This window comes from Sorex fumeus, unplaced genomic scaffold, assembly GCF_029834395.1.
Source record: "Sorex fumeus unplaced genomic scaffold, SorFum_2.1 ptg000020l, whole genome shotgun sequence".
NCBI classification, from domain to species: domain Eukaryota; kingdom Metazoa; phylum Chordata; class Mammalia; order Eulipotyphla; family Soricidae; genus Sorex; species Sorex fumeus.
The window spans coordinates 12,162,178-12,176,024 of record NW_026606077.1 but is presented as its reverse complement, the minus strand read 5'-3'; the positions used below and the strand labels follow the sequence as shown (position 1 = coordinate 12,176,024).

Sequence of the window (13,847 nt, the reverse complement as noted above, 5' to 3'; positions counted from 1 at the left end):
CTCAGGCACTGCTAAGGGATTTTATTATCACACCTGGAGGTGCTCTGGGGCCTCCAGTACTTCACTCATTGATACATGGGGGACTATGTGGTACTGGGCATAAAACCTGGATCAGATGCATGTCATGTATGTGTCCTGAATTCTGTCTACAAGACCCTGGAAGAGATAATTTTTATTTTCAGAAAGATTAATGGTGCTAGAAGCCCCCTTGAAACCCAGTTTAGGATCCTAATGTGGGTCAACACAGCTTGGGCCACTTCTGTCATACCGTTTTGTATAGGGACATTACAATTAGCAAGAACATGTGAGTGTGACTCCTAGTCAACCCTTTTAATTAAAAGAACTGACACAGAAACATCTGCATGAACTTCATTTGGAATAGAAATATCCATGACTCATGTTCATGATCCTAAGCCTGCTGGCCAGATCCATCTCATTATTGTCAGTTATTAGAATCTTTTCACTTTTCAACATCCAGCATTGGTGGGAGCCAGTTTCAAAGCAGCTAGAGATAAGCAAGAACAATAGAATTAATAAACTAAGAGAATGTAGACTGCTTTCTGAGAAAGAATTGACCAAAATCCCATAGCTTGCTTAGTAGCTGATCTTACTTTTCCTTTGGAAAGGTTTCTCATAACCTCTCTCTTTCATTTTGTAGTCGTCAGTGGTCATTACCTTTATGGAAGATGATGGATACAGTAGAGCTTGTGTTCCTCTGAGGAAGCCAAGAAAATGTACAATGTGCAAAGCAGATACGATCATATTTAGAGTGTGAGAAATACTATTACGAGTTCAGGGCAATGGGGCAGAGGGACACTAAACTGCATGGGCAGATAAGACCTCTCTAAGGCATTGTCTACTTAGACTTAACTTCATGATGATCTGGAAGAACACTGCAAAATATATCTGGGAAGACTCTGAACTTGGAGTGAATTGGGCATTGTGCATGAAGCAGAGGTGTGGTATGGAGGGCACAAAGATGGGGATTAGAAATGAAATGAATAGGGACTAGATCATGTTAAAATTTCCAGCACAAAATAAGGAACCTGAACTACATGTGCAGGAATAGATAAGAGATGGAAGGTTTCTTGCAGTGAATTATGTCTGTAGAGATTGTTGAGAACTGCTTTCTAGCTAAAGGATGGTGGGCATGGGCTGCCAGCCTCTAGTGCAGCAGGAAGACCATCTGAGGGGTCTTGTGGTCAAGCTAGCAATAATAATTGTTTGGACTATGATACTAACTGTGAAGAGGGAAAAGGTGAGTTATTTATGATACAGTTAAGAAGTAAAATCAGTAGCATTTGCTTGTATACTTAGAAAAATGTCTTGTTTACATTTTTATCCTCCCCCCCCACTAAAAAAGAAGATCTTTGAAGCAGTACCATTGCCCCTTTTCTTTTCAGGGTTAAGAGAAGTGATTGATAGATGAAAAATAAACATGGTTGCACATGGCCAGCATGAGTGGACAGATGGGTGAATGAATGATAGATACATGGATGGATGGATGGATGATGAAGGGCTGGACATCTGAATGGAGGGTGGATGAATGGACAGATGGAATAATAGATTAATGAATGATGGATGAATGGATGATGGAATGATGGACAGATGAATAGAGTATGTGTGTATGGATGGATGGATGATGGATAGCTGAATGGATGGATGGTGGGTGGATAGATAAATGGACAGATGAATGGAAAAATGGATGAATGAGCACATGATTGGAGAATGGATGAATGAGCAGATAGATGGTTAATGGATGGATAATGGACAGATGAATTGGTGATGGGTGGATGAATAGAAGATGGATGAATGGATGTATATTGCTAGAAAATATTGAAAGATTCTTTCATGTCAGACTTTCCCAACTTCAGTTCTTGATCTGGTGATCTTTGAACTTGAGGTTTCCTGATGTCTTTTAAGAGTGCTGTGTATTTAGTGTAGCTTCTCTGGGGGTTTTTGAGTGTTCAGTGAGCACTTCTGTCTAAGAACTTATGGATGTGGAAACGACCTCTTTTTTAATTGAATCATTGTGAGGTACAATTACAAAACTTTCATGATTAAACTTCAGGCATACAACGATCTAACGCCCATCCCTTCACCAGTGTACATTTTCCACCAATGCCCCCAGTATCTCTTCTGCCACCCTCACCCCACCCCCAGCCTTTATGGCAGACAGTTTCCTTCTTTCTCTCTACTTTTGGGCATTACAGTAAAGATATTTAGAGGCCATCATGTTTGGTTCTTTATCATGATCTTTTTCAGCACACATCTCCCATTCCGGGTGATCCCTCCAACCATCATTGACTTAGTGATCCTTTCTCTATCCCAGCTGTCTTCTTCCCAGCTTGTGAGGCAGGCTTCCAACCATGGAGCAATCTTCCTGACCCTGTTACTACTATCTTTGGGTTTTAGTCTTGAATTATGTTATTTTATATTCCACAAATGATGTATTCCACATTCCTCATTCTCTGTCTGCCCCTCTCTTTCTGATTCATTTCACTTTGCATGATATGGGGACAACCTCTGTTTCCTAGGTTTCCAGTCCTTTCAAGATATTGCTTTACAGTAATATGCATATATATATATCTGGATATATAATATGATACATATCTCCGGAGCTATATATATATATATATATATATATATATATCACTGTTTATATATCAGTGTCCTCCCATTGTTCATCGATTTGCTCGAGTGGGCCCAGTAATGTCTCCATTGGAGACTTTGTTGTTACTGTGTTTGGCATATCGAATACATCACGGGTGGCTTGCCAGGCTCTGCCGATACATATATAGATATAGATATAGATATAGATATAGATATAGATATAGATATAGATATAGATATAGAATGGTTTCCATCTCAAACAGTGATTTCCCCAGCCTCCCTGGCCATCTTCTATTGAACAATCATTTTCTTCTTCAATACAGTCTCCCCATACTACTGGCCCCACTATCCTTTGTCTTTGTGAAATTCAGCACTGTAAGATATTGATCCAGGGCATTTCTGATACTATGGAATCATTATTTATATACATTTAACCCAACATATTGTTCTTGTATGAATGTGATATTACATTTCCTAGATCTGCCAAGTTAATTTCCAACAGAGTACTGACTTTTCATTTTGTTTCAAAATACATTTTCTGGTTTCCTCTACTGCATTATACCTCCATTTTTACTTATTGTTCTCATGATATTTTAGTGTGTTTCTCCTTTATTGTTACTTTAGTGAAACTTTGAGAGAGTACAGAGATAAAGCATTCTATTCAGACTACTATGTGTAAGCTAGAATACACTGAATTGTTATTTTAATCAATAAATTAATTATATATAGATTGATGAAGAATTTATGAATCTCTAACCTTAGTGAGATTATTTTTTTCCTTCTGTACTTTGAGAGTCAATTTCAGTTATCTGGTTTATATTTAATTCAGGATCATGTATCATAGGTTTCCATCTTTTTAGCATTTCAATAAATTTTAAATGTCTTAAGTACCTTAAGTAATTCAATAATAAATCATATAGGTGCAAAGTAATGGGGATAGGTTCATTGCTTTTCAGTTTGTATCTCAATTGTTATTTTATAAAAAATTTCCATTTTTGTTATATCAACCTTCAAAATATAAATTTTTAAATATGTTTTTTAAATATATAATTGTGCATGTCTTTTTGCTATTAGTTTCTTTACTAGATCAACCCAGTACTTGCTTTATTTTGTTTTGTTTATTGTTATTCTTTGTCTTCATAAAATGATTTGGAATGTATCACTTTTTGTCTTTATTGGTTTTCTGGTTATTCAATTATAAATATGAGCATCTACCTTAGTGGTTACTAAGATTCCTTTTTCTCTAAGAATTTAAGCTAGATGCATTATTTTACATGTAGCCTATTATACTTACTGATTTCTTTTAATTTGTTTGCTGGTATGTTTATTAAAAGTTTAAGTATAGAGGTAGCATGCTTTGGCAGTGTATTTTAGCTTATTCATATGATTATTCAGGTAAAGGGATATTTGCTAACTCTATGGGGAAAAAGAAATTAGGTACTATTGGAAGACTCTTAACCAAAATAAGTGAGGACATTAATCCGTATGTAGGAACAAGTTATAAGTGAAAAGATAATAGATAACCCAATCCACTGGTTTCCAAACTAGACTGTACATTTCCTTCATCTGCAGAATTAAAAATGTGATGCTCTAGCTGCACCCTAACAAACTAACTAAGAATATCTAGAGTTTGGCTTTCAGGCTTCAGGGCCATTTTAGAATCCTCACATGAGAGCAATGGAACAAAGCCTGGGAACTCCTTGTTCCTTGTCCTCTCAGTGTCTAATGCGACCAACAGCAATATCAGCTTCTTAAAAGTGTAGACCCACTGATTCAGAATCTTGGCATTCACAAAGCCAAGGTGGGCACACAAAAATTGGCTAGCCGGTCTTCAATGTAGAGTATCAAACTGGACCCCATGACCTGTTATTAGAATAGACTTTTAGTGGGTTGCAGCCACATCTGTACCATTGTTTGCTGTTTACATCAGCATGGGCAGGTGTGACAGGACCTAATGAGTGTATATGACCATTTAGAGAAAACTGGCCAGCCTTCTCAACCTGGGTGGGTCATTAGACTTTCTTGAAAGCTCTGCCTGACTGCACTCCAGGTACACAGTCAGAATGGAAAGGAGACTCACGTAGTAGTGGTTCTTACGGCTTCCACATAATTTCAATGTGCAGCTAGTAAGGTTGAGATCCAGAGTCCTTCAGGGACAAATAGAACATGTGTTCTATTTTATTTATTATTAGTGTTTTTGATTTTGGGCCATACTGAGTGCTCTTTAGGGACTACTCCTCATCCCATACTCAGGGTTGCTTCTGGTGGTTCACAGATAACCATGAGGTATCAGGGATTGAACCCAGGCCTCCTACTGACAAACCATAAACTCCAGCCCTTTGATAGATCTTCAGCCTCTGTAGATGTATTTAGTTTTTTTTTTTAATTGAGGGGGCTGGAGCGATAGCACATCAGGTAGGGCATTTGATGCATGGGTTTGATTCCTAGCATCCTATATAGTCCCCCAAGCACCTCCAGGAGTAATTCCCGAGTGCAGAGCCAGTAGTAACCCCTGACCATCACTGGATGTGACCCAAAAAGCAAAAAAAAAAAAGAATCACCATGGGATATAAATTTACAAAGCTGCTCATGATCGGGTTTCAGTCATACAATGTTCCAACACCCAATCTTCCACCAGGGTACATTTCCCACCACCAATGTACCCAATTTTACTCTTGCTACCCCCAGACCCCCCAGCCTTTCTCTATGGCAGGCACTTTTCTTCTCTTTCTTTCTCTCTCTCTCTCTGTATCTCTCTCTCTTCCCCCCACCCCTCGCTCTTCTTTTGAGCATTACGGTTTGCAGCACAGATATGGAAAAAACATCATGTTTGTTCCCTTACTCACTGTAGATGTATTTTTTAAATCTGTTTTTATGCTGGTGGTTGTCATATTTGAATATTAAAGAGAAACAGTGAAGCACAGACTGATAAATGTGATCATTTAACAGATTCAGAATTTGAAAAAACAAAGTAAACCAACATTCACCTGAGGCAAAATTTTAGACTTGGAAATAAAAATTTAAGCCGAATTTAAAGAAGAGGTATTGAATAAAATGACACTCAGTAAATTATTGACTGATAATGAAATGAATGTATAATGAGTACTACTTGTCAGTGAAGGAAAATTAAATAAAACCTGATGAGTTCCTATTTGGAATTGATGACTATCAAATTAGGATTCTTACTGTCTGTCCCTTCCTCCTCCTCATCTTCTCCTCCCTCCCTACCTTCCCCCCTCCTTCCTTCTTTAGCACAATATTTAATCTGGGGGAATGGGGGGGGATAGTTTTATCCACAGATGGAACTGAAAATGTCAGGTCAGCTCTGAATAATTGTAGTGTTGGAAGTGCTCCTTAAGTATGAGTGGTTGAAATTGGAAAACAAAAGTCTCTTTAAGGAATTAGTTACAAGTTTGGGCTTTGCACAGTGAGAAAAATTTTGGTTAAAATCTGACTCTGTCACTTAGAAATTAGATGCTGGCCACATACTCTAGTCTAATCTTTAAACCTTTTCTTCTGAAGATGGATTAAATAAGAACATAGAGAACATTAGCATAGGGAAACAATTAAAAATGGTAGATAGCTATTTTCATAAGCTGCAAGCTCTCTGTGGTGTATTCAATATCCTAAAAACAGTAACAAGTCTCTCAATGGAGATGTTGCTGGTGCCCGCTCGAGCAAATCGATGAACAATGGGAGGACAGTGCTACAGTGCTACAGTGCATAATTGTCAAACCATCACCAATATTTAAAATAGAATACTGGGTAATTATGTGTCTATCTTGCTGATCCATTATTCATCTTTAAATGGATTCCTGCTTGCTTTTGTTGGAAACGCTCTCAGAGCTAGAATAGGTTGACTTTTAGTAGGAATATAGGACCTTCCGGCTTGTTGCATTATATTTTTCCCACCCTTATTTTAATTTTATTTATTTTGGTTTTTGAACCACACCAGGCAGTACTTAGAGCTTACCTTTGGATCTGTTCTCAGGGACTGTTCCTGGCAAGCTTGGGGGATCATGTTGGGTACCATTGATCAAATCTGGGTTGGCCACATGCAAGGCTTACCCTCAGTATTATCTCCCCAGACCTTCCTTATTTTTACGTTTCAATAAAAAACATTTTTCTTCTATTATATTTTTTCAAGTCACTTCAAAATGCGGCTTCAGGGCTGAAGAGGTAGTACAGGAGTTAAAGTACTTGTCTTGCATGTAACCTGTGAACATAGGGTCAGGAATAGCCTCCAAGCGCCACTGGGTATGGCCCCAAACCAGTGTGATTTAAAATGACATCATTGAGAGACAAACATTATAAGTTTGAGTCGTTTGTATTATATTTTTGTACCAATAAATGGAAAAATTACACATAACGTGTAATATAACTCATTATATTGGCATGGTAAAACATAGTAAACTATGTATAAATTCACACAGGATTTTCAGGATGAAACCACTAGTGGTTAACACATTTTATGCCCCATGTCCTTGTTTCCATGCTAACTGCTCATCTTTGTTAACTGATGGGCTGGAGCAATAGCACAGTGGGTAAGGGCATTTGCCTTGCACGCTGCCGACCCGTGGGCCCAAGTTTGATTCCTCCGCCCCTCTTGGAGAGCCCCACAAGCTACCTGCAACGTATTGGATATGCCAAACACAGTAACAGCAAGTTTTACAATGGAGACATTACTAGGCCTGCTTGAGCAAATTGATGAACAATGGGATGACAGTTCCATTGATACGCTGCAGAAATGCAGATGGGGTCAGCTTTCTCCACTGGGCTGGATGCTTAAGGCAATAATAGTTTGTTAAAACTACACTACCACCTTGTCCTCACTGTGATTTAATAAGATTGGGGGACTTTTTAGAAAATGTTCTGCGCAGAAGTATATTTTATGAGAGCATGGATATTTGAGGAATTATTTTTGTTGTTGCTTTACTGTTGAGCAACTGTTTGACTGGGTATAAACATTCGGGGTCAGGTTCTGCTTGTCTTAAAGTTTAGTGTTGACTAATTTTCATGGAAGATTTTCCTCTATACTCTGATCTGAATTGCATTGGTGGTAATTCTGTCTCCATGCTGATATTTAACTATCTTTTCATTTATATTTGAAAATTTAAAGGGGAAAATAAATGCTCTACTTGATTGGCACTGGTTTTCAGAACTGATCATTTATTTTACCTTCTGTTTTCAGGTTCATTCTCATTCTGCTCTGACCATTACTTATGATTTTCCTGTGGTTTATTCTTTACTTTGAAGTACATTTCATTCATTGGTTGGCTTTCTGTGATCTTTTTCCTCGCTTTCCCATATTTTCTCTGCTTTCTGAGATTACTTCTCAATCCTGTGATCTGCCAAAAATTCCATTCTCTTCTGTGTGAAATCAGCCTTTCATCAGTTGGAGGAGGACTGTATTTTTGGTACCCGAGTCTTTGTATTCCATCAACATCCTTCTCATCCCTGTGTGATTCTCTTTAATAAAAGTAGTATAAATATCATTTAGAACAAAAGTGGAATGTTTTCTAAAAAAGTCTTCAGTTCGTGAAGGTAAATCCCTTTCAGATGAGTTTTCCTTTTGAGCCATTAACTTTGGTCCTCTTCCACAGTCGCATCCCCACGGGCTTTAATTTGGCTTTTCCTTGACCCATCAGTACAAACTGAGCAAGATGTGAGGCTGGGTTTCTGCTCGGTCTCCTCCACAAAGTCATCCTGGGTTCCCTGATAAATCATTGGGGCTTCTGTCTACCTCTTGCTGTCTCATTTTTTATTCTGTTCTTCCCAGGTCAGAATAAAATCTGGCCCATTAGCTGTGAGCTCTTCTGAACTGATCCCACACTCTTTGTGGACTGCTTAATAAAATGCTTTCAGAAAACATGTAACAGATAAGTCCTTTTGGAAGAGGGCATGAACTGAAGTGTCTCAAAGCTATGATGAACAGTATTTTGTTGGAATTTCTCTTGAACAATGGCTACATAGTAGAGCCACAAAAGTGATGTGTCTTTAACTCTTGAACTGCATCTCAGTAGAAGTGTTTCCCCCAAGCTATGAAGACTCAAAAGTGATTTGTGTTTCTTTAGCTGTTGGTTTTTATCTTTCCCTCCAGGCCCCTCTCTCTTCTACCACCTAGAGAAGACCCACTCTTCTTTTCTTTTCACGAGAAGTTGCTGATTTAGAAAGGAAGGACTTTTAGCTTGACATATAGTAAAGGTGGAATTATATCTGTTTTGATTCCTGAGGCTGCAGGAGTATTTTCCTGAACTTTTTTTTTTAACCTGTTATTTTTTAATTGGGATAAAAAAATATAAAAATATCAAGCCATGTACAGAACATATAGTGTATGGGTTATATTCTTCATTTCTCCCACTTTCTTCCCAGTGGTGCTCAAGAACGAGGGGTAGTCCAGGCAATAATACTTGATTAGTGGTGTAGACCCAACGACTTGGCATTCAGTTCTGGCTGTGTGGTGCTGCTTGGTCCATGGTCTTGGGGAGGCATCAGGACTGTAGCTGACAGTGCTTGGAGAGGTAAGGGTTACTGTGGATTTGGTGTCAGGTTTTTTTGTTTGTTTGTTTAGTTCTATATTTGGTGCTGGTAGATTTTAGTTTGGATTTCTTTTTTTTAATTTTCCCATTATTATTTTAAAAAAATTTTTTTGGTACTTGATCATTGTATAACTGAAACCCAAGCACAAAAATGTGTAAGTCTATAACTGTACCTCATGGTGTCAGGTTTTAAAGTCGTGGTTCACCGATCTGCGTGCTTTCCCTGGCCCTCTACCCTTCTGTTCTTTTATCAGAAGGAAGATAGATAAAGATGTTTGGTTATCTGATTTGTGTCTGGTCTGTTCTGAGCACAAAAGTTACTCCAAGTTTTTCCTTATAGTTTTCAAAGACAAAATCCTCTCTGAGAACTAAGTAACTGAGAAACTGCTTTAAACCAGACACAGGCAAATGAGAAACCTCATCAAACTGAGCTTTTTATCTAGACCTATCTCTGCTCTGGCTCCATCAATATCCTTTCATGAGAAATTCAGCTCACTACTGATGTTACAGCAATCAGGAATCAAAACAAGGACCTGTTTCCAATGCACCAGAAGGTTCAACCTTTGTAAATACTCTCTCTTCCCTTCCTTCTCCTCTCTCTCTCCTCTCTCTTTCATCTCTTCCTTTCTTTCTCTTTTTATTTTTTTCTTCCTCTCTTCTTCCTCTCTTCTTTCTCTCTCTTCTTTCTCTCTCTTCTTTCTTTCTTTCTTTCTTCTCTCTTTGCTTTCTCTTTTTTTCTTTCTCCTTCCCTTCCTTTCCTTTTTTGTAGTTTAAGTTGCATGGTTGCAATCATACTAACCTTTACCATTTTGCAGTACCACACTTTATTATCATCAGAGTGTTCAAGAGTCCCCTGCCGCCCCTCCCACATCAGTCCTGTGTCATCTCTAGTTCACTCCCTCCCCCACTATCCTTGCCCCTGCTAGGATCTCCATTTTGTAATCCAAGGCCCAGGGTATGTCATCATTCAATACTGTCTATTCCCTTATTTTGTGTCTTTACATACCACAGATAAATGAGATCATCTGATATTGTCCTTCTTCTGACTTAATTCACTTAACATGATGCCTTCTGATTCTATGCAAGCTGTATCCAACTGCAAGCCTTCGTCTTTTTTTATTCAGCTGAATAAATAATATTCCATATTAGATAGATTACCACTTCTATATTCATTTATCTGTCATTAGACATTTGAGTTGTTTCCATATTCTATTATATTTATTGTTTACATGAATATCAGAATGCCTATATCTTTTGGGGATTAATGTTTTTGTGTTTTAGGGGTAGATGCCAAAAAGTGAAATTTTTGTTTTCTGTAGGGGAAACTGGACTATATTCCCACCCACAGTGATTACACTTCCTTTCTCACCACATCCCTGCCAGCACTGGTTGTTTCCAGCTTTTTCCTGCCTTAAGTCCTGGCCATCAGCAACCCAGGGGCAGAGTTCGTGCCTTCAAACCATGCATTGAAAATAACGCTTCTTCATTTCACTTCTCTTTCCAGGCCTGAGATTTTTACGAGCTCTCCGACTGATACAGTTTTCAGAGATTTTGCAGTTTCTGAATATTCTTAAAACAAGGTAAGATGTTCTTTCTCATGCTCCTCCCCCGCCCGCCCCCCCAATCAGCTCTCTGGGCCTCCGTGTCAGTAGCAGGTGTTCCGTACCAGGCAGAGTCCTATCACTCACCCTGGCACCTGCAGCTCGAGGTCCACTGAAACTAGGCCAGGATCTGGGTTTCTTTATCCCTCAGGGCTGGGGCCTGCACAGTGAGAAGAGACACAGCTGTGCAGGGGTGCATGGACCTGGCCGGCTTGTGGGGTGCATGCTAGACTGCATGAACATCAGGGAGGCACACAAGGATGAGGGAAAGAACTGTCCATCAGTGGCAAGTCCTGGCTCCCTGACTCTAAATCACCCCTTTGTTACATCACTAAGTAAGAAATTGAACCAGGCCATAAAAGCAATAGAAGCAATGCTCTGGGAGAGGCAATCACAGACCTCATATGGCAAACAGAAAATCATTTCATTTCAAAGTACATTTTAGATGTGCATTTTATAGCCAGTGCAGCCCCTGGGGCTGGCTCTGTGAATTGCCTTTTGGGGAATACCTGAAGACCTCCCGCCAAATGCACCACAGTGACTTCTGTTAACTGTGTTATCATCTGGAAAACCCTCCTCCCGAACCAGGAGGGAAAATCCCCCTGAGATCTTATTCCTCGTGACCGGTGTGTTCACAGCACTGGCCTGAGCCCAGGCCTGCCTTGATGAATAAACTAATAAAGGAAGTTCAGCGCTCGCTAATGGAGCAGAAGGGCCAGTCATAAGTTCCTCTTATAGGAAATTACACTTTCAGAGGCACATGGCCAGTATTCTGTTTCCTCTTTGGTTAGCCTTAATATGTGTGATAAATGATTAGAAACAGGACACCTCTGTATTTTTTTGTAGGGGGGAGGCACACCAGGTGGCACTTAGGGCTAATTCCTGGCTTTGCCCTAAGGGGGTGCTTCTGATGCTGCCTGGGGGAATATAAGCAGTGCTGCAGATCCATCAGGGTCCTTCTTGTACAGAGAAACTGCCCTAGACTATCGCATCTCCCTGGCCACTTGTCTCTGTATTCTGTACTATATACTAAAGACACCTTCATGAAGCCTGGGTGTCAGATTTTGTGTTGTTTTCCCACTACCTGAGGTTGTGACTCACTTTTCCAAACCTGTCACGTCCACTCAACAAAGAGGACAGGACTTGGCTCTCCTTTTGGCTCCTAGTGACATTGTTAGTTTCCGTCTGTTTCAGATTGATTTCTCCTCCCTGACTAGCCAGCTGTATGGATGTGAGATACATTTGTTGTAGAAGTTAAAAAGAGCATCTCATAGAATTTTTTGAATAAATGTTCTCATGTCCTGCAACTTCATTGACCTGAGATCAAACTTATTGGTTCACTTATTGATATGCAGTGAATCAGTGTCACTCTTTATATTTCCTCTATGTGACAATGACCTTGTTTTGTATCATTTTTTAAAATTTTTTGACCATACTTGGTGATGTTCAGGACTTACTCCCAGCTCTGAGCTTAGGAATCATGGTGGTATTCAGGGGTCTTTAGTAGGTACTGGAGATTAAATCTGAGTCAGCTAATTGCAAGACAAGTTCCCCACATGCTGTATATCTCTTTGGCTTGATTTTTAGGGTTTTTGTTTAATTTAACTTTATTTTTATAAAGTAATTCATATAGCACAGTGGTAGGACATTTGCCTTGCGCACAGCCAGCCCGGCCAATCTGGGTTGGATTCCTCCGCCCCTCTCGGAGAGCCCGGCAAGCTACCGAGAGTATCTCACCACATGGCAAAGCCTGGCAAGCTGCTCATGACATATTCAATATGCCAAACACAGTAACAACAAGTATCAAAAATATTCAAGCACCAATTCCACCACCATTACACCTTTTCACCACCATATTTCAGATGTTTCCATACTGAATACCAACCCCTGCCCAAAGCAGAACTGAAATAATTTCATTTGTATTGTTTGCTGTGAATAATTCCCTGAAAAGATCCAAAAAAAGGTTCTTAGAGGAAAGTGTGTGAAGATTGTATTTCACCCAGGAGCCATTAAGCCCTTCTATAAGAGATTACTAACATGTTGTTAAAGGTTGAGCCTTGTATATATCTATCTATCCATATACATGGATATACATATGTATCTGTAAAAATATATTTTCCCCTAAGATTGCTTGCCTTCCGATTTAAACCCCATCAAATGTGGTGTGAGGTATGAGATGTCACACTGCTACAAATGCGGTTCACTCATGGGTGAGGCTCAACCCAAGCGTGTGGAGAGTGACCATGAACATGGTGGTGGTTGAGTTCTGGAGGTTTACAGCTGCTGGAGCTGGTTCCACTGGGGCGGGGTGAGCCTCAAGGCCCCCATCCCCTCCCGCATTGCCCTGAATGAAACAGCCTGGTGCGGGGTTCGGCAGAATGGCTATGGCATCTGATTTTTAGGTTTTAAAAATGGAATTCCATGCACTGGATTTGTTAGTCTTGAATTAGTTATGATTATTAATGCTAGCACGTCCTGTATTGGGTGCTAAGCACAATGCCAAGCACAGGACTATAGTCAAGAGACTTTGGATTGTCCTAGAGCCGGTGATGTCCCATGGAGCCACACACTCTCTCTCATGGCATGCACCTTTTCTTTCCTTGTTTATGTTTTCCTCAAATTAGGGAGCTTTTCAGGTAGGGCGTTCGCCTTACACGTGGCCAACATGGCCGACCCAAGTTCGATTCCTCCGCCCCTCTCGGAGAGCCCGGCAAGCTACCGAGAGTATTCGATATGCCAGACACAGTAACAACAAAAGTCTCCAATGGAGACATTACTGGGCCCGCTCAAGCAAATCGACGATCAACGGGAGGGCCTTTACCTTTACCTTTACCTATTGAATAAAAAATAAAATCGTGAATTACAAGGTTCTTCATGATTGCATTTCAGGCATACAATGTTCCAACACAAGTCCCTTCACCAGTGTCCACTTCCCTCTACCAGTGTACTCAGATCAGCAGTGTGTGACACGAGCATCTTAAACTCCTGTGCTATCTCTCTGGCCAAAAAACAGATCTGAGAAACAGAAAACACTGGCCATCAGGAGGCTACAAAAGCTTTTGCTGATGGAACAGAACCATGAAGGGCTGAGATG

At 39.8% G+C, this 13,847-nt stretch overlaps 1 protein-coding gene across 20 annotated transcripts in view; it reads left to right on the top strand.

Moving 5' to 3' along the window:
* KCNMA1 (potassium calcium-activated channel subfamily M alpha 1) overlaps window positions 1–13,847 on the top strand; it is a 771,897-nt gene that overhangs the window by 494,656 nt on the left and 263,394 nt on the right. For all 20 annotated transcript variants that reach the window (XM_056113556.1, XM_056113555.1, XM_056113550.1 and 17 more), the window contains exon 6: window positions 10,657–10,732. In XM_056113556.1, the coding sequence (XP_055969531.1) occupies window positions 10,657–10,732 (76 nt within the window). The remainder of the gene's footprint in view (window positions 1–10,656; window positions 10,733–13,847) is intronic.